The sequence below is a fragment of the Passer domesticus genome, chromosome 1 (genome assembly GCF_036417665.1).
Source record: "Passer domesticus isolate bPasDom1 chromosome 1, bPasDom1.hap1, whole genome shotgun sequence".
Lineage (NCBI taxonomy): Eukaryota > Metazoa > Chordata > Aves > Passeriformes > Passeridae > Passer > Passer domesticus.
The window spans coordinates 36,252,375-36,274,110 of NC_087474.1; the positions used below are offsets into that span (position 1 = coordinate 36,252,375).

General features: G+C 39.2%; 1 protein-coding gene across 2 annotated transcripts in view; it reads left to right on the plus strand.

Moving 5' to 3' along the window:
* Positions 1 to 21,736, plus strand: part of KAT2B (lysine acetyltransferase 2B) — a 40,339-nt gene that overhangs the window by 6,447 nt on the left and 12,156 nt on the right. For both annotated transcript variants that reach the window (XM_064414194.1, XM_064414205.1), the window contains exons 2-11: positions 2,184 to 2,310; positions 7,229 to 7,374; positions 7,878 to 7,967; positions 9,706 to 9,887; positions 12,122 to 12,313; positions 14,734 to 14,840; positions 15,435 to 15,560; positions 16,992 to 17,128; positions 18,506 to 18,714; positions 20,935 to 21,061. In XM_064414194.1, the coding sequence (XP_064270264.1) occupies positions 2,184 to 2,310; positions 7,229 to 7,374; positions 7,878 to 7,967; positions 9,706 to 9,887; positions 12,122 to 12,313; positions 14,734 to 14,840; positions 15,435 to 15,560; positions 16,992 to 17,128; positions 18,506 to 18,714; positions 20,935 to 21,061 (1,443 nt within the window). The remainder of the gene's footprint in view (positions 1 to 2,183; positions 2,311 to 7,228; positions 7,375 to 7,877; positions 7,968 to 9,705; positions 9,888 to 12,121; positions 12,314 to 14,733; positions 14,841 to 15,434; positions 15,561 to 16,991; positions 17,129 to 18,505; positions 18,715 to 20,934; positions 21,062 to 21,736) is intronic.

Consider the following 21,736-nt stretch of genomic DNA (forward strand, 5'->3'; position numbering starts at 1 on the left):
TGATATGTCAGTAATTTACAGTGTTGAACATTTGTCCAGACAGCTGCATGGGAAGGGTCAAATCTTACTTCCCTAAAATAATATTCAGTCCTTTTTTGTTTGACAACTCCTTCACAATTGTCTCTTGCATTTTCTTTGTCAATAATCTCATTTTCAGACTTTTTCTTTTTTTTTGTTGACTGTTTCTGTAGCCTCATATTAAATGCAAAAAAATTGGCAACATTGCCTTTCTCACAAAACAAACGTGTATAGTTTATTTGGCATTGGTTTTGCATTGGGAAGCTAATTGAAAATAAGGGGTTTTGTGTCATCTCCCAGATGTCCAGAGTCCTTGCACTGGGGCAACCTGTGCCTTGCAGGTATCCCTCAATCTCTGATCCCTCAAGCCCATTTAGCTTGGAGGTCCTGTAGGGCTGGATGGAAAACACATCTGGCTCAATGCCTGTGAAACTGTAAGAGACGGCTTCTGCCATAAAATTACACTTCAGTTCTCTGCCAATCACATTACTCACAGAAAACACGATAGGAAAAGAGCATAAACGTCACCATAAATCTTTTCAGATTGTGTTTTATGAGACTTAGAAAAAAATTTGTTTTCATCTTCCCCTCATTTCATCCTGAAGCCTCTCTGATTTCACGTTATAAATGCATGGGTTGGCAGGCGGTCTGCGCCCACTCAGTGAGTTTGGAGAGCCAGGAGGTTCAGGCCATGCAGGTTGTCCCTTTTTCAAGTGAACTATGCAGAGATGGTTTTGCTGGGCACTTGCAGGAAGATTTCTGAGTCATCCAGGTGCCTACAGAAAATGCTGCTCGCAGCCCTTGGACCAGGCAGAGGCCGTGGCACCCAGGGCCAGGAGCCCAGCTGGATAAATGTTTAAGCCTCAGAGATGGTAAAAACATCATGTGGTGCTCAGCAAACTGCAGGCAGCAGTTTTCTTGGTTCTCAGGTTACTGAATATTGAAATGAGTTTAAAAGAACAATTTACCAGCCATTTACAAAGCTGTCAGTGTTAGGAGCTGTCAAGCTGTGATCCTTTCTGCTTCTCCTGTGTTCTTCTTCCTTAGGTAGGATGGGATTTGGAAACTTAAAAGGAAAATGAAATAGGTTCCTGAAATAGATCACAGCAAATGCATGCAGAATCAGTTTTGAAAAATGATACATTAGTGCTGCATATATTACCATCACAATTTTTCCTACTAGATTGTTTCAGCCATAGGTATTATGCAGCGATTGGCATACTTTCCTCACTGAGGTCTTGGCAATGCAATTCCATGAGTATCTTTTTACAACCCGGTGCACAGATATCTCTGAAGAGTAGAAAAGCAGACTTTCTTTCCAATTAGATCTTCAAATAGGAGTACAAATGCTGTTAGAATAACCAAGATCTTTTGGACATGCAGAAGAAAATCCCCTCCTGTGAAGCTGCTCTTTGGATAACTGGAATTGGTACTTTGATCTTCTGAATGATTTGAGATATGATTACCAAAGTCACAACCTCTCCCTTCGTGGTCTTCCCTCTTAGCTGCATTCTCCTGGTGGTTGTTTCACACTCAGTGAGCATAAGTAAACTTCCTAAGGAAAGCAGCAGGTTGCAGTGGAAGTGTCTTTGGCATCTGTTGCTTTTGTGGCCAAGCGATCCTTGCCTTAAACAGCCTTCTCCAATAGTGCATTTATTGCTTGATTATTTCAGCATTAGTTAACCCTGCCTGGGTCATCACGGGCTTGCTTTCAGCTCTGTGATTCCTTGGTGCCAGTGTAGCAGTGACAAACGTGTTGCCTGTTGGATAACCTGTTTATGTTTAAATAATTAAATCTGTCTCAGTGGCAGGATTTGTAAATGTTGATTTACTAGTAAATATTTGAATACTGTTTTCAGTAGAGTGACAGCCGTCCGTAAAGGAGCTAGGCAGGGTGGGTTATGTATTCAGCTTACCCAGCTGTGCTAATCTCTCTATTTGGGATACTATTCTGTTTCTGACAATTTCCAAAAGATAAGGGTTAGTAATGTGGTAGATAAAAATGCAAACAAAACAATGGCAAAACTCCCCAACTCCCCTCCTCTCACCCCCCACCATAAAAAAAAGCAACCTGTAATTCTTTTTTATTGCTTTTGAAATAACGCAGTTGCAGCAAATTCCTATGTTCTGTGGCGTTGATCGATATCCCTTTGCTTTGATTTCAGGCTGAGGAATCCTGTAAATGCAATGGCTGGAAGAACCCGAACCCGCCTCCCACGCCGCCACGGGCCGAGCTGCAGCAGGCGGCGGTCAGCCTGGCCGAGCCCTGCCGCAGCTGCAGCCACGCGCTGGGTGAGCCCCTTCCCCTTCCCCTTCCCCTTCCCCTTCCCCTTCCCCTTCCCCTTCCCCTTCCCCTTCCCCTTCCCCTTCCCCTTCCCCTTCCCCTTCCCCTTCCCCTTCCCCTTCCTCTTCCTCCTCCTCTTCCTCCTCTTCCTCCTCCTCTCCCTCTCCCTCTTCCTCCTTCTCCTCCCACGCTCCGGGCACACTCGCCCCAACATTTCACATCAAGGCCTAGAAATAGGAGTTATGATTTGGTGTAAATGCTTGGTTTTAAATATGTTTAATATTTAAAAGATATGTTTAATGTGGAAATAATCCTCAAATTAGTTTTAGAGAAATCCAGCTAAGGTGCAACTTCCAACAACACAGATACCCAAAGTTGTTAAAGTGCAAAAGCACCATTAAGCTAGAATGTAACAATTTTAAGACTTTGTGTTACATATGCCTTAACCTTACCTAGCTTTAAACCTTACATAGCTTTAAACCTTACATAGCTTTATCTGCCAGCTGCCTTCTTTACAAGGTGAATGACTCTCTCCTGTAGGCTGTATTATGTTTCCTTACTTTAAAACAAAGCATAAAATATTCTTGAACACTGCTGAAGCAGGTACTCTGACCTGCAAAAAGAACTGTGTTTTTTTGCAGAAAATAAAACTACGGTTGTACATCTTAGCATGGTCTGAGTTATTGTGCAGACAGCTTGCGTGTCTTGGAAGCAACAGCTCAAAATCCATTGTTAAATACTGTTGTGGTTTTTGGTTTTGTTTTCAGACTTAGAATAAATAACAATTTGTTACCCACATAGCCTGAAAAAACAGTGCTGAATCACTGTATTATTATTTTAAGAATTTATACTTGTCCAAAATAAAAGCTGATGGCTGTTTCTGCATATATCAGAATCACAGAACAGTTTGAGATGGAAGGGACCTTTTAAAGATCATCTAGTCCAGCCCACTTACAGTCAGCAGGAACACTTTCTGTTAGATCTCATTGCTCTGAGCCCCAACCAACTCTAACTTGGATGTTTCCAGGGGTGGGGCATCCATATCCTCTCTGGGCAGATTGTTCCAGTATTCCACTACCCTCATAATAAAAAACCCTTTTTTTGATATATAATCTAAACTAATCTAAAGCAGCCACCCCTTCTGCTGCCACTAAATGTCCTTGAAAAAGTCCCCCTTTGGCTTTCTTGGGGGCCACTTTTGGGTCCTGGAAGGCTGCTTTAAGAGCTCCCTGGAGCCTTCTCTAGTCTGAAAAACCCCACACTCTCAGCCTGACTTCATAGGAGAGGTGCTCCAGCCCTCAGATCACCTTCATTGCTCTCTTCTCGACTTGCTCCATCATAGATTCACATCCTTCTTAGTAAATACTGAATAAAAATTCAGCTAAAATAAAATTCAGAACTAATTTAAAAGAAACACTTACTATTTAATTTTTTTGCTGCCGAAAACTTAGGACAATGAAATTTTAAAAAAAAGAAAGAAATGGGAAACTTAAAACCTTCACAATAGATAATTTATTATTTTACTTTAGAAAAGGATATTGTACTTTGAATGTATTATATTTTTTTTTTAATGGGATTTATTTCTATTTCTGCCCTCCTCTTTTTATGGTCTCATTACATGTCATTTATTTCTAGGCTTTTCAGCAGGATTTTTTCCTGGTATTCCAAATCTCTGGGTTTGCTTGCAGGAGAAGATGCATAGTATCACAGAATAGTAAGAAGATGCATAGTATCACAGAAGATGCATAGTATCACAGTATCACAGAAAATTCAGTCACTTTAGCCAAGTTAGTTTCAACTTTTCATCACACAGCTTCTCTGTGCTGCTTCTGTTTGTGCAATTAGAGTGGCTTGTGTTACTCTTCTTTTTCAATCCTGCCTTTGAAAAAAGGGCTTTTTCTTTATTTCTTTCTTTTTTTTTAAACTTGCAAGATGTTCCTGTCACTTCTCTGTTCTTCAGCAGAATTTGTGGATGCTTTGTATTTTGTAGAAAAACTCAACCCTTCGAAAAGCTGGGCTTGGTTTTAGTCTATTACAAAATATTAAATCATTCTTTAGCTAGGGAACCAGCAAAAGTATTTTATGAAGAAACTGTATTTTTTTTTACTGCTTTTTTTTTAGAAAATACTTTTTCTGACTGCACCTTATGAGGAAGAGGTTTCATTTAAAATAACTCAAACGAGTTGCTGAGTGCTTCCTCATACTACTGGAAAAATATGTCTTTCAGCTGTGTTTTCCAAGATAATTTTATTATTCATCTCTTCTAAATTAGTGTGTTTCTGCTGAACACCTTTAAAACCAGATTTACCACAAGGTGTGTGGGCTTCACATTAGCTGTGTTGCTTTTTCCTCTTAGAAAGCCATTGAAGTAGCAATATAGGAATATGCTGCTTAAAGCTGTACATGATGTAAAAATGTAGGATTTCTTTTTTATTTTTCTTCTCTCTTTTTTTTTCTTTTCTGAATTTATTTATTTCATCCAGAGGTAATCCTACATACTATCTTGCTTGAGGAGTCTCTTTCTGGGAGTGTTGTTTTATCTTCAAGCCAGTGCAGCTTTTGGTGCATGAATCTATTTGATTGTGTGTATTATTGTCTACTTATCTACAACATATATATTCATCCTTTTGGTGCACAGCCCCACAGTTTGGATCAGTGTGGTTGTTTTAATGAGTATTTATTTTATTTGGGTGATATATTTTCTAACATAAATCCAGTGTGGCTGGATTAGATGCTGGAACAATTCACTGTCCACCAGCCACAAGACGAGGTGTTGCATGGTCAGAGACTTCTATTTGATTGTTTCTGCTGTGTTGCAGGGTGCATTTTTAAATTGGTAAACACTGTCAGTCTTGAATCACTTTTAAAACTAGTTAAAACTGTATACACACTCAGTCTCTTTTTTCCCCCTCACTCTATTGGTTCCTGCTGTGTACCTTCACATAGCATATTTGGGTATTTCTTGGTTTTAGAGTTTTGAGATAGGCTGGAAACATTCCTTGTTAATCTGTTTTTTCACTGTTCCTAATTTGTGCACTCCCATGCTTGCTTGCTGATGTTGCAGATGTTCCTGTCACTGAGCCTTGTTCTTTCTGCTTGCTTTTTTGTGCATGCCCTAGCAATCTATACATGAGATATTTAATATTTTTCAGGCTAACAGCAACTAAGGAAAGGTGTACCAGTTGGGCAGTGCATTGATTGGAACTGTGTAACTCTAGTCAAGAGTGATGCAGTATTTGATGTCAATGTACCAAATCTTTAATTTTAATAAAACACTTATGAACAGCCATAGAGTTTGGCAATGGGCTGTGAATATCTGAATAAAGATAGTTTGTTGGCCTGGTGTATAAACATTGGCATCCCTTTGACAAATACATGCTGGTAATATACTTAACTTTTAGATTCACAGTATAGGTAATAATTCTCTAGTTTAATCAAATGTTTAAACACCACTAAGTAGTCAAGGTTCAGTATTGTTATGGAAACTGCATAGAAATGGCTTCTTATGCTGATGTTTTATTCATTTGTTGAAGGCAAGGTTTCTTTGGTATGTTATCAGTTTCTAAAGCAAAGCTCATCTAGGAGGATATTTATTGCTTGCAAATAATCAAGACAGACTGCTGGGAATATTAACCCTTCATACATGTCTTAAGGATGGAAGTTAAATGATTTTATTCTGCACAGAATATTTATTCTCAAAGGAGGTTTGTGATGGCCTTGTGCCTAAGACACTATATTATAAATTTTCATTTAAGTGGAAACAGTTGCTGTCATACTTTTAAAGTTCTGCATTACAGTGTACTTTTTACTTGAAGCGAAATAAAGATATTGAATTTAAACGTTTTGGTATCATACTAAACTTCTCAAAACAACCATCTTTGCTGCGTGGCCAATAAATGTGATCATTTTCAAGTCAAGTGTTATTTTTCCTCACTAGCTCCCCAGTAAGGAGTCAGATTTCCATTGAAAAAATATGTTAATCTTAAGAAGTAAATATAGATAAAATTTATTAAAATATAAAAAGTTAATATTCCTGAACTTAAAAGTATTTTTCTCTTTCTTTGAAAGGATATTTTCTTGTACTTTCAGAGGAAAGGATATGCATGCCATCTACATTGGCCTGGAGTCAGCTAAGATCATTGCTTTTTGTAATGCAAATATCTTCTTTCTGGGAGTTGACTTTTTGTTTTACACTGCCTTCCTTCTTCCCCGGGCCACTTGTTCAAACCAGCTTGAAATGAATGTCCCATTTTACAGGGAGAAACCTCAAGCTTTTGAAAATTACAGATGTGGAACTGTATTTACCTTTGGAGATGATAAAAGGGAGTTTGTCACTTGGAAATGAACAAATGAGCACGTACAGTCTGCAAAATCTCTGTTAATATAGTGTGCACAAAGCACAGTTTGATCTTACATGATGTGAAAGCAAGGGACTTAGCCAAAAATGCCCACTTTAAAGCAAAAAGGCATTTTTTGGAACTGGGTTTTTTTCACTTTTCCCAAAATAAGGTGCTGCTTACATCTGGATTACATAATTTATGGAAATTCTGGATTTATTTTCTTAAGTCAAGAAACCTTGTCTCAAATACATAGCTCTAGGACAAAAATGTATGTAGTTACTTACATAGTGCAACATATTAATACAAGCAGGACTTGTGTAGTCAGCCTTAAGTGTTAACAGATGATGTGATTCCAAGCAGCTGCCATTCCTCTGCTGTGGAAGTTGTCACCCCTGGTCAGCCCTTACAAACTGCTCAGATGTGACACAGGTTTCAGTTACCTCTGATAAGGTGTGTTCTGTTTAAAGAGGTTATTACAGGATCAGTGCCTTCACAGTTAAGGCTCAGTTGGAGATCTCCTGGGATACAGCTGTGCTGTGGGTCCTCTCAGTAGCCTTTTACAAGTTTGGCTTTTTATTTTGTTTAGCTGCACATGTTTCTCACCTGGAGAATGTGTCTGAAGAAGAAATGAACAGGCTTCTGGGAATTGTATTGGATGTGGAATATCTGTTCACCTGTGTCCACAAAGAAGAAGATGCAGACACCAAGCAAGTTTATTTCTACCTGTTCAAAGTAAGCTGAACTTGTGGAGTATCTTCTCAGATTTTTCACTTTCTCACACATAAGCCAATTTCATTGCCACTTGGGCATGCACTGACTTTATCTGCCGAGACAGTTTTTCTCTAGGATGATGCTCTACTGAGTAACTGTGGGCTGGATGTTCTCGTACTTGCAATGTACTGATTCTTACCCCAAAAAGCCATCCAGATGATTGAGGAACTGACCCTGAGTCCCGTGTATAAACTGCAGCCTCCTTCACTGGCATACCAGGGAGAGTCAGTTGACATGAATGGTAACTTGGCTGCCTGCATTTCCTCAGAGCAGCCTCTGGTACACATTTCAGAGAAGGTGATTTCACAGTGAAGTTTAGTAATTGCAAATTCAGGTGATTAAACAAGCAGGTATATAGCCAGGAGAATTCCAACACTGCTCAAAGTGTGTTGTGCCCTTGTGACTTCCACTGACTCTCTGTATGAATATATACTAACTTTGAAAAATTTGTGTGTTTTTAACAGCTTCTGAGGAAGTGCATTTTACAGATGGGAAAACCTGTAGTAGAAGGATCTTTGGAAAGTCCCCCATTTGAGAAACCTAGCATTGAACAGGTAAAGATGTCAAAATGTGGGTTTCATTGGCGTGTGGTGGGGTTTTTTCTGTTGTTTATTTACATATTTTTACATTTTATTTTGATAGGGGTTTGGAGGCTTTGTTTGTTTTGGGATTTTTTTTTGTGGTTTGTTTTTCTTTTTGTAAAAGTGAGCACTGGTTTTGAAAGCATGGCATTTATTTAGGCACTTTGCAGATGTTTCTGTGTTCTGCTCACGACAAAATAGGGGGATATAGGAGATTGCTCTTGGTTCTCCTTTTAGTGTTTGTACAATAGTTACATTATTTGTATTCTATTTCTCATCATTGGTCTTAGGCTTTAATGAAACTGACCTTTTTGTGGGTTTAGAGAATTAACTTGAAATTCTACTTTTATGTGGGCAGTTCTAATCTTTCTTTGTTTCAAGTGATGAAAAATGCTGTTGAAGTTTTGAAATCCAATATTAAAATGAAGCTTGCCTTCTGTATATCAAGAAAAATGTTACAGTCCAATTCAGTGAGATCATAGCCTTCTCTTTCAACGGGTACACAAGAAAAAAACAAAGCTGAAACTAAAGAATAATTGAGGCTTTTGTGACTCTCAGTAGATAAAGAACATATGACAAATTCAGCTTTTGGTTAAGCAAGCTCCTAAGAATGCACTCCTGGCAGACAAGTGGACCCATGAATTCCAGTGAGACTAGGCAGAGGCTCACATACCTCGTTGAAACAGGAGCTCCATGTTTTCCCATCAGTGGATGAATGGATGTTCTATTGTTAAGCAGGATAATTTAAATGTAGAGACTGTTACTTGTAGTAATAATTTTTTTGCAACTCTCACTTCTTATCGAGTAGGAAGATCAAACCACTTTATTGCTGAATTTCTGAGAAGTCTACACTCTAAGTTCTCCTTTAGTTTGACTATAAACAAAAAAATGTGTATGTAATCCTCCTAAACTCCTAATCCATAAAATACACTATTTAAAAGGTTTTGTACAATGCAATTTTTTTGTCAAATTCTTCATGATGTTCAAGTTGCTTAAGAAAATAAAGCATAGAGATTAAAGGGTAATTATTTTACATCTTATTTTGAAATAATTTTCCCTTTAAAAAAGACCAATATTTTCAATTCTATTTTTAGCAGCTCAGCTACTCAATCAAACAAAGTTGTTTGCTAAGCACAGGTGTTATAATGGGTTTATAAAATATATGTGTTGCAGCACTTTTAGTCACCCATTTTAATCATGTTCAGTAGATTTTTCTTCAAACTGGACAGTGTTCAAAGTGCAAAGAGGAGACATGATTGTGAAGTATTAAGACTTCTTGAAGAAATAATATGGTTTGTAGACATAAACTTAAGTAGAAGTCCATAAGCCCTAATCTATTATTGAAAAGTAACTGTTGAGTTTTGAGGGTGATAGTTGATTTATGTATAGATTAAAATCTACCAGAGCTTTCTCTCAATGTTCACTGACATAGAGAAAGAAGGAAAAAATGAATTTCTTCTTCTTTCCCTTTCCATCAGCTGCTGAGAGCAGGTTAAAAATGCCTGGATGTACCTCCTGCTGTGTACACAGGTACCAGCCTGTGGCATCTGCATGAGTAGCTGAGCAAGGAGTTCATGGTCTCCAATATTTATTTTCTTTCCCACACAATGGCAAGTTCATGATAAACATAAAGGGAGGAATGTTTTGAGGATGCACCTATAAAAATTATGGCTAAATTATTAAACTTTTTTTTTTTTTTTTAATTTTTAAGGGTGTGAATAATTTTGTGCAGTACAAATTTAGCCACTTACCCTCGAAGGAAAGGCAAACAATAGTGGAACTGGCTAAAATGTTTCTGAACCGCATTAACTACTGGCACCTGGAGACACCTTCTCAGCGAAGACTAAGATCACCCAATGATGATATTGCAGGGTATAAAGTGAATTATACCAGGTAATGCTGCTTCTGCTTGTTGGGAGTCTTCTTTTTACAAATATGGCATGTACAAACTTCAGGAGTACACCGGTATCTTTATGCCATACATGGACCTTGTGAATTCTTGCAACCATGGATTTTACATGAAGACCTAGGGGTTTTAGTGAGACTAGTATCAGTTTGTCATGAATCCTTGGGTCTTGAGAGATGTGCTTTATCAGCCAAGAACAGGGACCAGAGTCTGGAACACTTGTATCTAACAATGCTTTTGCAAGGTCTATGTTTGTGAAATGCTCTCGGTCTTAATATTTGAGCCTTGTATAATTTCACTATTTATTATTCAGCTTAAAAAAGAAAAAGAGGAGATAAGATTTAGCATTGTTAGCATCACTGTTTGAAACCAAATCGCAGAGGAGTTGAAAAATCAAAATGATTTTGCAAGTGCTTGAATGCTAAATGGGGAACAGATATTACTAGGTTCCTTGAAATTATAGTTCTTGTTATGACCTTTTAATGCACTGTTAGAATTCAAAGGAATAACTGAGTTGCTGGAGGATGAAGAGCTAGGATAAAAAGACGTGTGTCTGTTTATTTTCTCTTTCTCCCAGGAGTAGTGCAGTGCCTTTTTCAGTGAGCACAGTGAGAGCAGTTCAGGGTCCTGCAGGTCAGGCAGCAGGTAGTTAACCTCTGTCAGCACCCTGTTCTCAGGAACTCCCCCGACATCTCTGCTGGCCCGGGGTGAGCACCACCTTCTGGCTGCTTTCCTGGTGGCCTTTCCTCTCACACACCTCCTCTCCAGGGAGGAGAGCAGCAGCAAACCTGGTGTGAGTTGAGACTCTGCTGGTGACAGAGTAGACTGTGCTGTGTCTGGCCCAGGTATCCTGTCACCATAAAGGACATGTATAATCCATGGTGCTCCTAAGACCATGTGTGGTGGATGTTTGACCTCCATTTGGTGATAAGTGGCATCAGCCAGGGGTGGTAGGAGTTAAATCTTATTAGGAATCGATATCTAATTGGTTCTGGTTGGTGGCTTTTTGTTGTTAATTATTTTGTCCTGTGTGTTTTCTCAAACTATCCTGCCCACAGTTCCTAAGGTCCCTCCATGACCCAAAGTGCTCTTCCCACCAAATCTCACTTGTCATTGTGAGCTTCTGTCCTCTGTGTCTGAGGCATTGCTCAGGGCACTGCTGGGCACCATGGGCACACCTGAATTTTTGCAGTCACCAATTTCATTTGAGAACCTGAGGATTTGAATGAAACCGTATCAGAGTTTCACATGCATTCTTGTGTTTTGAGACCTGTGCTTTATCAGCCAAGAACAGGGAGTAGAAGTCTGTGAACAGCTCTATCTCACAAGTCTTTTGCAACCCATGTTTGCAAAGATTAAGGCGCAAGAGCTTGGGAGAACATTTCGAGACAGGCTGTACTTTGGGTCTGGATGAGGAAATGTGTGCAAGATCCAGCACAGTGTGTTTGCATCCAATTCCTAATATTTTCTTTTCATTGCTGGATCTTTCATAGTGGTTGTGGTCTGATTCTGCTGAAGCTCCAGATTCCAATGACTGTTCACTTACACACAGATATCAAAATCTAGTTTATAGAATTAACAGATATTGTGATGTACATAGCATACTTCTGAGTTATCTCTTTGGTACCATAATCTCTTTTCCTAGAAAAGAAACGTGACATGCTGTAATCTTCCTCAGTGCAAAGTTTATTATGGATGGAGATACTGGCAATGAAAGAGTAACAAGGCAGGGTATGATGGGAAGAAGCCAACTGGTGGAAGACCAGGGCAGGAATCCAGTTGGATTGGGATGGAGCTAGTTTAAAGTGTCACCCATTTGGCCTCTATATGGGGAAAGGTAAAAGTTTAGAGGGTAAAACAGGCTGTGCTGGGGGTCTTTGGGGTCAGTGGCAGGAGATGTGTGAGGCTGAATAGATGAGCTGTGGAGAGAATCCCTGACATACCCATGAATTGTCTATAATCTGTGATTATTGTCTGGAGCAAGAGCACTTTGTGTAAACTAACTGCAGAGAAAAATAATATATGGAAACTTAAAAGTACTTGGTTGTCATTTCTGTGAAAAACTGGGCAATATAAATGCTGCTTAACTTTGTCCAGCCTTGTAGTGGAACTGATTTATACAGTAATATAGCTCTCAGCTGCATTGTAAATGATGTGAGTAGTGGTTTTATTGCATTAAGTCATGATGGTGATAATGATCTGGCTTTTTTTCTCTTTACAGGTGGCTTTGTTACTGCAATGTCCCTCAGTTTTGTGACAGTCTACCTCGGTATGAAACCACCCAGGTTTTTGGTAGGACATTGCTTCGCTCTGTTTTTACTGTAATGAGACGACAACTGCTGGAGCAGGCCAGGCAGGAAAAAGACAAGCTTCCTCAAGAAAAACGAACACTAATCCTCACTCATTTTCCAAAGTAAGGGGTCACAGTGTGCCTGCATTCAAAGTTAACCAGCAACTTCATTGTGGAAAGAGAGAAATTACCTGCAGCTTAAAATAATTTATCTTTTTATTCAGTAGCAACTAGATACTGCAGCTTTCTTTACTACCATAACTTAGATTAGTGTATTTTGTGTACACAGCTGCTTGTTTTATTTTGTGCTAGGGTTTACTTTAGGAAAAGGATTATTCATATTGTTGGGGGATTGTACTGTTTGCCTGTTAGCTGATATTGTACGTCAATTATTTTCTTTTTCTGTAGTCCTTGGAAACAATGGACTTCCAAAAACATGCTCCCATCTGCTTTGGTGATGGAGCATTAAAAAGGGGTAGTGTTGTACAGAATTTATAAGAATTTCAGTTTAATTTAACATTTTAATAGTGAACAAAGTAGTCACCCCACCCCTAGAAGAGTTGGGGTTATTAGAGAGGAGTCAGTATAAAACCACATAATTGAATCCTAAACTCATAAATTTCATATAGAGTATCTTTTCCAGTACTGGAATGTTGATGACAATTTCTTGCAGTAAAACAGCAGTAATTACCTATAGGGGTATTGAAACATGCTCAACTTTGACAGTCATTAATTTCAAACATTTTAGTGGTCGTAAAGAGGGGTAATGATGATGACAGGATCATTCATTGTAATGAATTCCTGTTAAAATAATGTATCACTTTAAAAATATTCTTATTTTACAAGGGTAGGTTGGTTCTCCAAGTCGTACTTTAAGAGTCTGTCCCTCCTAACAACAAATGAACTGAACCTACATAAGACCTGGTGGCACTGATGCTATGTATGCAAGCTACTGTGTTGGGTCAGAAGATGGGTTAGAGCTCAGGGGAATGAAAAACAACATGAACTTTCCTAAGCTGAGTAGAGCCAGGGTTTGTTTCTCCTTCTATAATTACTAATTTATTTTACCACTTTTAAAAAGGTACACTGTCTTTGGGGTAGACTGGATACAGGCCCTGAAACAGATATAGAAAAGGACTTGACACCCCTTTGATGCAAGGAGCAGATTTGTGGAGGAAGCAGGTGAACATGCCCATTTCCACTGCCTTTTAAAGCCTTTTGCAGTAATTTGAAAAGCATTATTATTCACTGAAATTCCTTTTGGTATTCTGCTGGGGAAAAAAAGACAAGTACTGTTTGCAGATGATCTGTGGGAAGCATGAATAACGTTTTAAATCTTTCATGGGCTGTACTTGTCTGAAGCATTTGTCTTTCCTCTGGCATTGTTCTGAGTGAGCCCTGCAGAGGACCTGTGTCTCAGAGCATGGATCCTGGCATTGGCACAGGGCCCCCCTCTGCCCTGGGCTCTTCTTTTGGGCAAAAGGAGCACCCAGAGCTTATGTCTTTGCATACCTAGGAAGGAGCTGCTAAAGGGGCTGAAGGCAGAACCTCTGTGCTGCCTGGAAATGGAGCTTTGGCTAAAGTTGAATTAGTCCTTCTGCTCTGTCACAGATGGTCAGGTCACTGTTGCAAACTTTTCAGCCATTATCAGCTGTATAGACAGCAGCAAACTCTGCACATTGCTGAGGTATAGCTGTTCTATATATACAATATCAGAGTCTGACTTGATCCTGAAAATCCCTATCCTGTTCAAGGGAATTTTACCCAACCATCCTGCTGGTTTCAGCTGAACAGTTTCTATAAATGTAGATGACTCCAGAGAGTAGAAATGTGCCATGTCAACTTCTGATCTGAAAACCCCTTTTGTGCAACGTAGGCCAAGCAGCTGTCTTGCTGCTGGGAGGGAATTGGTGTGTTAGGCCTGAGAGGGTGAGGGTGCTGGAGAGTCTGATCTGTGGAATTCAATAATGCTAAGAGAAGTTTAACATCATGTTGTTTCTGTAGCTGTACCAAAGTAAGGTTAAAAGTACTGTTATGCAACCACAACATGCAGTTAGAAGTTACAGTAGAACACTTAAAGGAATGAAAATATCTTCCTAAGAGCATTGTTATTAATGTTGGGATTCTATCAATGACAGAAAGCAAATGCATCTGCAAAATACTGATTTATCAAAACAGACATATTTTGCCATCATTTTATAACGTCAATCAACTCATAGCTTTCCCATTAGCGAAGTTTAGTTCTGTAAAAATAGTTTGTAACTGTCTTTTTCTGCACTTGCAAATTAGATAACTACTGCTTGTTATCAGAGGTAAGGTTTAGTAAGTGAAAGCCCTCTACTGAATTATGATACTTTGTGTCTACTCTGGCTTGTGATTTTTGCATGTATGTTTTGTTTTTTTTTTAATAGCATTGGCCAACGGCATTTTTGTACTGACTTAGTAAATGTTTTTAATTTAAAAACATTTCAAGTGCTTATTTTGAAAAAGAACCTGTTTGGAATGATCCCATTAGTTGATATTTTGCCTGATTTTGTGCCTAGGTTTCTGTCTATGCTGGAAGAAGAAGTGTACAGCCAGAATTCTCCCATTTGGGATCAGGATTTCATGGTGTCCAGTTCCAGAACTGGCCAGCTGGGAATCCAAACAGGTAATTTGCATTTAGTAGTGGGTAACACAAATGAAAACTGTGTGATTTATTACTAATGGGGGTTTTTTTATATGTATATATATATTAGAGAGAGGTGTTAGTCTGTGACCTTTTAAAATAATAGTTTCACTCTCTTAATTGGTGAAACAGCTTGTCCCTTTATTGAGTTTGATTGGTGCAACCAGTCTTGGAGCACTGTAAATTGGACAGATGAAGCTGAATGATGAGATTTTGGTTTTCAATAGAGCCCTACAGAAAACCTTTTCATGAATCTAAATGCCAGCAGGCTTGGCAGGTGTGTGAAGGAAGTTTGTTTTCTTAGCTTCTGCTCAGAACTGTGAACTAATGAAGCCTGATGCTTGCAATCCCTGTTATCCAGATGTCCCTCCTTAGGTAGAATTTAGTTTAGAAATATACACTGAGATAAAGCTTTAATGTCTATACTTGTGAACTGGTGGCATTGCTCTGTTGCACAGTGTTCGCTGTTACTTTTTTGGTGGTGGGTGTCTGTCTTTGTGACAATCTTTCCATCAGCACCAGAATGGTTCCATGACCTACCTGCTCTTTTTGTGGTTTGTTTTTGTGTCATTGCAGTTATCAGTCCACCTCCTGTTGCAAGATCTATTGCATACAGTGCAAGTCCTTCATCTCTGGAGCAATCCAACACTGGGAATATGAGTCCAGCTTGTAAAGTTTCTTCTGCCCTTGACCCAAACTTAGGTAATGGAGAGGGAGTCTTGCCTTTTGACTTCTGTTGATATTATCAGTAGTTGCAGTATATGGTGACCTTTGCTTTCACTCTACATTAGCAAACTTGAGGTGTTTTTGCTGAAAGATTTGCACACACATGCCTTTTTCTCTGCTATGGTAATGTTTAACTAACAGAAATCACAACTGTATTTACAAAAAAAACCAATTGGTTTGTTTAAATTAAATTAAATTTGGGACAGGCCTGGTGGTGTCAGAGGTTTTTGAAAAATTATTTTCTTGGAGTACATCTACTATAAGCCATGAGGAGAGGTTTCATTTAAATTATGGCAGAGTAGAAGGACCCATCACATTTGGTTTTTTAATCTTTCAAGGTACTGAAAATGCATACATTTGAGCAGTGAAGAAAAATGCAGATGTACCAACTCAGTTAAATTTAAAACCTGAATGAGGTTAGGTCAAAGGAAAAACACCTTATAAGGAAAAGAGTTGGTGGATGTATAAATTCTCCTAATAAATCCTTTTTCAAACACCTCAGGATTAATGAGCCTGTCAAGAGAGGTTGATAGGTCAGAGAGATGATCCCAAGCTTATGTAAAGTGAGTCCTCAAGGAGAAAAGCCAAAACCAAAGTGAATTTTTAGTCTCAGTGTTCACTACAGAGAAACTTAGCGCAACTCCTAAACTGCAGTTTTCCTTAAGGTCATTTCTCAACTTGTTCCTCAGAAGCAGGAATGAGTAGGATGATGAGTGGGATAATCCTGAGCTAGCAGCTGGACCTCTGTTGCTGCACCTCTGCTAGTCCTTGCTGGACTATTCTATGAATTTAACTAATTTATTTTGCTACATAATACAAGTGGCTCTGCAGTCAGTAGGGCAGTTAAAATATACTAATATACTTAGTATATTTTGATTTGGAACTTTTTAATGGATTTTTAAATATGTATGACACATCAGACTGCATGTGCTGCTTGGTTTACAGAAGAGGTGAAAGAATTATAAGATGGATACTTAGTTCCAGTGAATCCTAAAAGGGGGATTTCATGTTATCAAGAAATAGGCACTGCAATTTGTGTATTGAGCACTGACCTTCCAGGACAGCTGCACAGATGTTCCATGCAGAGGATTTTGAAGCAAAAGAAAAAGCAAATGGTTTAACTGTGAATTCACAGAGGTATAGTGCAAGGAGAGGTATATTTTTCCTGCTTCATGCTAATACCCCAGTGCAAAGCTGAAATTGAGAAGTGATAAATATTTTTCAGGTATAATTTATTTCTCTTTCTCTTTGTCTATAGGGATAAAAAACATGAAAAAAAAACAAACAAAAAAATCCCAACCTCAAACTTGTCACATAAACTACAGGATATGGCAGAAGTGCTAGACTTCACAGTGCTAGTCTGTGACATTTTGGTCATTTGTAATTTGTCCAAATTTTGTCTTATAGGAGAAAAGAGAAAAAATAATGAACCCTATTCTCTGGAGGATTCGAAAAGACCAAGGGTTGTAGGAGATATCCCTATTGAGTTAATCAACGAAGTAATGTCAACAATTACAGATCCTGCAGCAATGCTTGGGCCAGAGGTGAGATATAGACTTGGTGTTGCAAATGGTCTGTTTGTGAATGGTCTGTTTTTAGTAAATGTTCCACATGGATAGAATGTGATAAGCTAGGAGTTCTGTCAACAAAAGAGACTTTGAAAGGGTATGATTAGGTGAACAAAAAATACCAGTGAAATACAACATTAACATGAAAAATAGTTCTACAGATTTTTTTAATGCATTGTGTACAGTTAGCAAAGAGACTTGTAAACTATTGATAGTAAAAACATAGATCTCAGGTTATTGTGCAAGGTGTTTTTGTTACAGAATGATTCCAGAGTATGGTTTTTTATTGCTAATCATAGATGCAGCTCATAAGATAAGGTTAAGTAGGGTTCAAGAATTGCAGCAGAATGAGAGATCCAAAGTTAAAACCTCTGATGCAGAAACTGGTCTAAACAGTTATTTACTCTGTCTTCCCCAGTTGCTCTTTTTTTTTTTGTCTGGAAGAGAAAAACAAACAGAATTGCGGAATTATGCCATGTACAGAATTGCACTTTTTTTTCCTTGGCTGGCTTTTCCTCCTTCTGTTCTCTCTGCCAGGCTATGTTTTGCCAGCAGCTCATTTGCCAAGATTTAGTTAGAAACTGCTGAAGATTTGGAACCACCTACATTTCTTATTCAAACTATGTACTGTGACTGATGGCTCTGCATATTACAAATGCTTGCCAGCCTGGCTGTTGGGGCTGGCAGTGACTCGAAACCCAGCAGCCAAACTTTGCTCAAAAAAGTAAACAGTATGTGCATACAGAGAAGTTTTGGCATTGTAAATTGATCTTGAAAAAAAATAAACTAAATAAATTTCTGTATTAATTTAATCTGAATTTAGATATATAGATGCAATGGCTAGATATGTTACAGCAAATTCTGTAGGAATTAAAATCTTTTTAGGCTATTACAGTAGTGGCAGAGATAGTGGAAAGCACTAATAAAATGAAAAAAAAACCTGACTTTTCCTGCACTGCCATTAAAATGTGTGATTTGCAGTATGTGTGGGCGAATCCACAAGTCACGCCCAAGCTGGCTAAGAGTAAAACAAATATGAAGACTTAGTGGCATAGGCTTCAACCAGATGTGTGCTGTCCCTCAAGGGGTTTTGGAACTTTTTGAGTCATAACCATCATTATTGTTTCTAATCTGTATCAATATAAATTCAGATTGGCCTTTACAGACTGTAGTGTAGACTTACATCTGGCTTATTTGATGGTGTCCTTTCTGCAAAGCTACATTACAAAGGCAGCCATTGGCAGTCCTGTTGGAAAAAGAGAGTGGGTTTTAGTGGTTTGTTCATTAATGCTGTTCTGTCAGATGATGTGAAATCTCAAAGCTGTGATTTTGCGCCCCGTTTGTGTGGTACAGACCAACTTCCTCTCGGCACACTCGGCCCGGGACGAGGCGGCGCGGCTGGAGGAGCGCAGGGGCGTGATTGAGTTCCATGTGGTCGGCAACTCCCTGAACCAGAAGCCCAACAAGAAGATCATGATGTGGCTGGTTGGTTTGCAGAATGTGTTCTCCCATCAGCTGCCTCGAATGCCGAAGGAATACATCACCCGCTTGGTCTTTGATCCGTGGGTATCCTTGGAAAGTGACCAGAGGGAGTCTGGTGCTGTTTGCAGCAGAGGAGGGGTGGAGAGCAGCTCTGCCTGTGCTACGCTTTTGCCATCTTTTCAAGCTTTCATAACTCCTGGTCAATCTAATTGGGTTTTACCCAAGTGCCATCCTGGTGGCTGTATTATTAATAAGTGGCTTCTTGTTGTGGGTCCATGGTGGGTTGACATGGGCTGGATGCCACATTCCCACAAAACCTGCTCCATTGCTCCTCTCCTCAGCTGGACAGGGGAGAGAAAGTACAAAGTTCTTAGATAGAATGGGGGAATGATCACTCACTGATAACTATCACAGGCAAAATAGACTCAACTTGGGAAAATTACTCTAATTTTTTACAAATCAGGTCAGAATAGGATAATGAGAAAATAAAAACTACATCTTAAAATATCTTTGCCCCATGTTTCCCTTCTTTCCAAGCTTAGCAGCATTCATGATTCTCTGCCTTCTCCCCCAAGCAGTGCTGGGGGATGGGAAATGGAGGCCATGGTCAGTTCCCATGTGGCGTCTGCTGCTTCTTCCTCCACAGGGAAGGATTTCACACTCTAAAACTGCTCCAGTATGGGGTCCCTCCCACAACAGACAGTTCTCCATTAACTTCTCCAACATTAGTCCTTCCCACAGGCTGCAGTTCTTCATGAACTGCTCCAGCAGTTTAACCTTCCATGGTGAACACCCTGGGGAGGCTCACGTCCCTGTGAAGGAGCCCCATGCTGGAGCAGGTGAATGCCTGAAGGAAGGCTATGGCCCTGTGGGAAGCCCACCCTGGAGCAGCCTCCTGGCAGATTCTGTGAAGAGAGTTGCCCACACTACCTGCTAGAGCAGCTTTGCTGGCAGGACTTATGTCCCTATGGAAAGGGACCCGTGCTACTGCAGTTCCTGAAGGACTGTAGCCCATGGGAGGGACCCCACACTGGAGCAGGGGAAGAACTCCTCTGCCTGAGGAGGAAACTATGACACAGACAACATGAACTGACCCTAACCCCATTCCCCATCCCCCTGCACTGCTTGGGAGAGAAGGTAGAGAATCAGGAAGGAGGAGGGGAAAGATAGTTTTAGGATTTGTTTTACTTTCCGTCATCCTGCTCTGATTTTGATTGGTAATATATTCAGCTAATTTCCCCAAGTGAAGTCTGTTTGGCCTGTGGTGGTAATTGTTGTGTTATTTCTCCTTGCTCTTACCTCAACTCCTGAGTCTTTCATTACATTTTGTCTCCCCTGTCCAGCTGAGGAGAGGAGTGATAGAGCAGCTTTGGTGGGCACCTGGCATCCAGCCAGGGCAGAACCACCACAAAAGCTCAAGCTACTGCATTGCTGCTGTCATTCCACAAGTGAAAAAAAGCACTAAAATATGTACAAGAAAAAAAAAGAATATATAATATGTATAAAATCTTCTTCAATGTAGACAGATACAATGTAACTACTCTTTGGGCTTTTTGGCAGGGGGTTACTTTTGGCACCAACTTTTTTTTCCCCAAAATACATCATCCGTATATTGACTGTATAATTTATATGATTTATATGATACTGTATTGAATAATCTAAAAGGATGGTGTATTGTTTTCACACCTTGAGGGTTATACTAAAATTCATAATCCTTGACATAAGAGTTGAAATTGCATCTTGCTACATCTTTCCTGGCAGTCACTATAAGTGCAACAGAAATGGATGTTTATTCTGGTCTTGATTCCCGGAGGAGTGGGTAATTAGAAAAAAGAAATGTCCTCTCTTACTTCATCAGCTGCATTTGAGACTGATAGGTTAACAATGGAGAGTGCATGCAAGGAAACAGGAATCCCTTAGAAAGGACTTGATCTGCTGTAACTCCATTAATTTCTAATTTACTCAGGATAAAATCATCCTGAGAATTGTGCAATGGTGTAACTATCAACAATAGATTCAATGAAAGCAATACAACTTTTATTTACTGGGCATTACCTGAATATTTCAGAGTTCTTGGCAAGGCCAGGAGCTTGCTCTATGATGATCACCTTTATGGTATATTGAAAGCATGATATTAAAGTAACAACTCTTCTACAGATACAAATGGCTAACTTAGGAGGCATACAGAATTGCATTATCATCATGGAAAGAAGTGAATCAGGTTTCTGAAAAGGGAAGGTTAATGGCACTTGATGTACTATGTACATGAATTAAAGTGATTGTTATTTTTGTCTGCTCAGGAAACATAAAACCCTTGCATTAATAAAAGATGGTCGTGTTATCGGTGGTATCTGCTTCCGGATGTTCCCCTCCCAAGGATTTACAGAGATTGTTTTCTGTGCTGTGACTTCCAATGAGCAAGTCAAGGTAAAAAGAATTCTGTATTGCAAGTGTTTAGTAAATGGATTTGAATCCCATTCACCCACTGCATATGCTCCTAATATTTTAGTCATGTTGAATATACTGCTGAGTTGCCAGACAGAAATAGATTTTGAAAGATACAGAAATTCCGAATATAATAACACAAAAACCAAAATAAAATATGCAGATTTAGCATCATCATTATAATAGTAGGATTACCTGTATTTAATTAATTAAATAAAATTTTTCTCATCAGAGCAATAGTGGCCAGTAGTCTGCCATTCTTGGACTTTTCATGCCTCTGTCCCCAGCAGCTGTGTCTCTGTGTAGTGTAACATCTCATGGTTGACTGAAATGTGTATTCCTTGTGTGGGGCAGTAATTTGTGTTCAAGAATTTTGTGACACTACAAAACTTCAATCCAAATGACATATAATAAAAATATTAGGTGCAGTTTTACATCTCAAAATAAGCACAGGGTCAATTCTGTATACTCTTTTTTGAGTTAGTGCCACAACATTTTCTCAGAATTAGCATCTGTGCTGAAAAAATACAGAGCAGTATGAATACATGAGATTCCTCCATCTTTTCCAGCTACTCACCATTTGGTTCAGTGTTTTGCCTTTAGATGGTGCTGTAGCTTCATGATTTTCATTTCAAGAAGCAGGAGCTGATACATGGG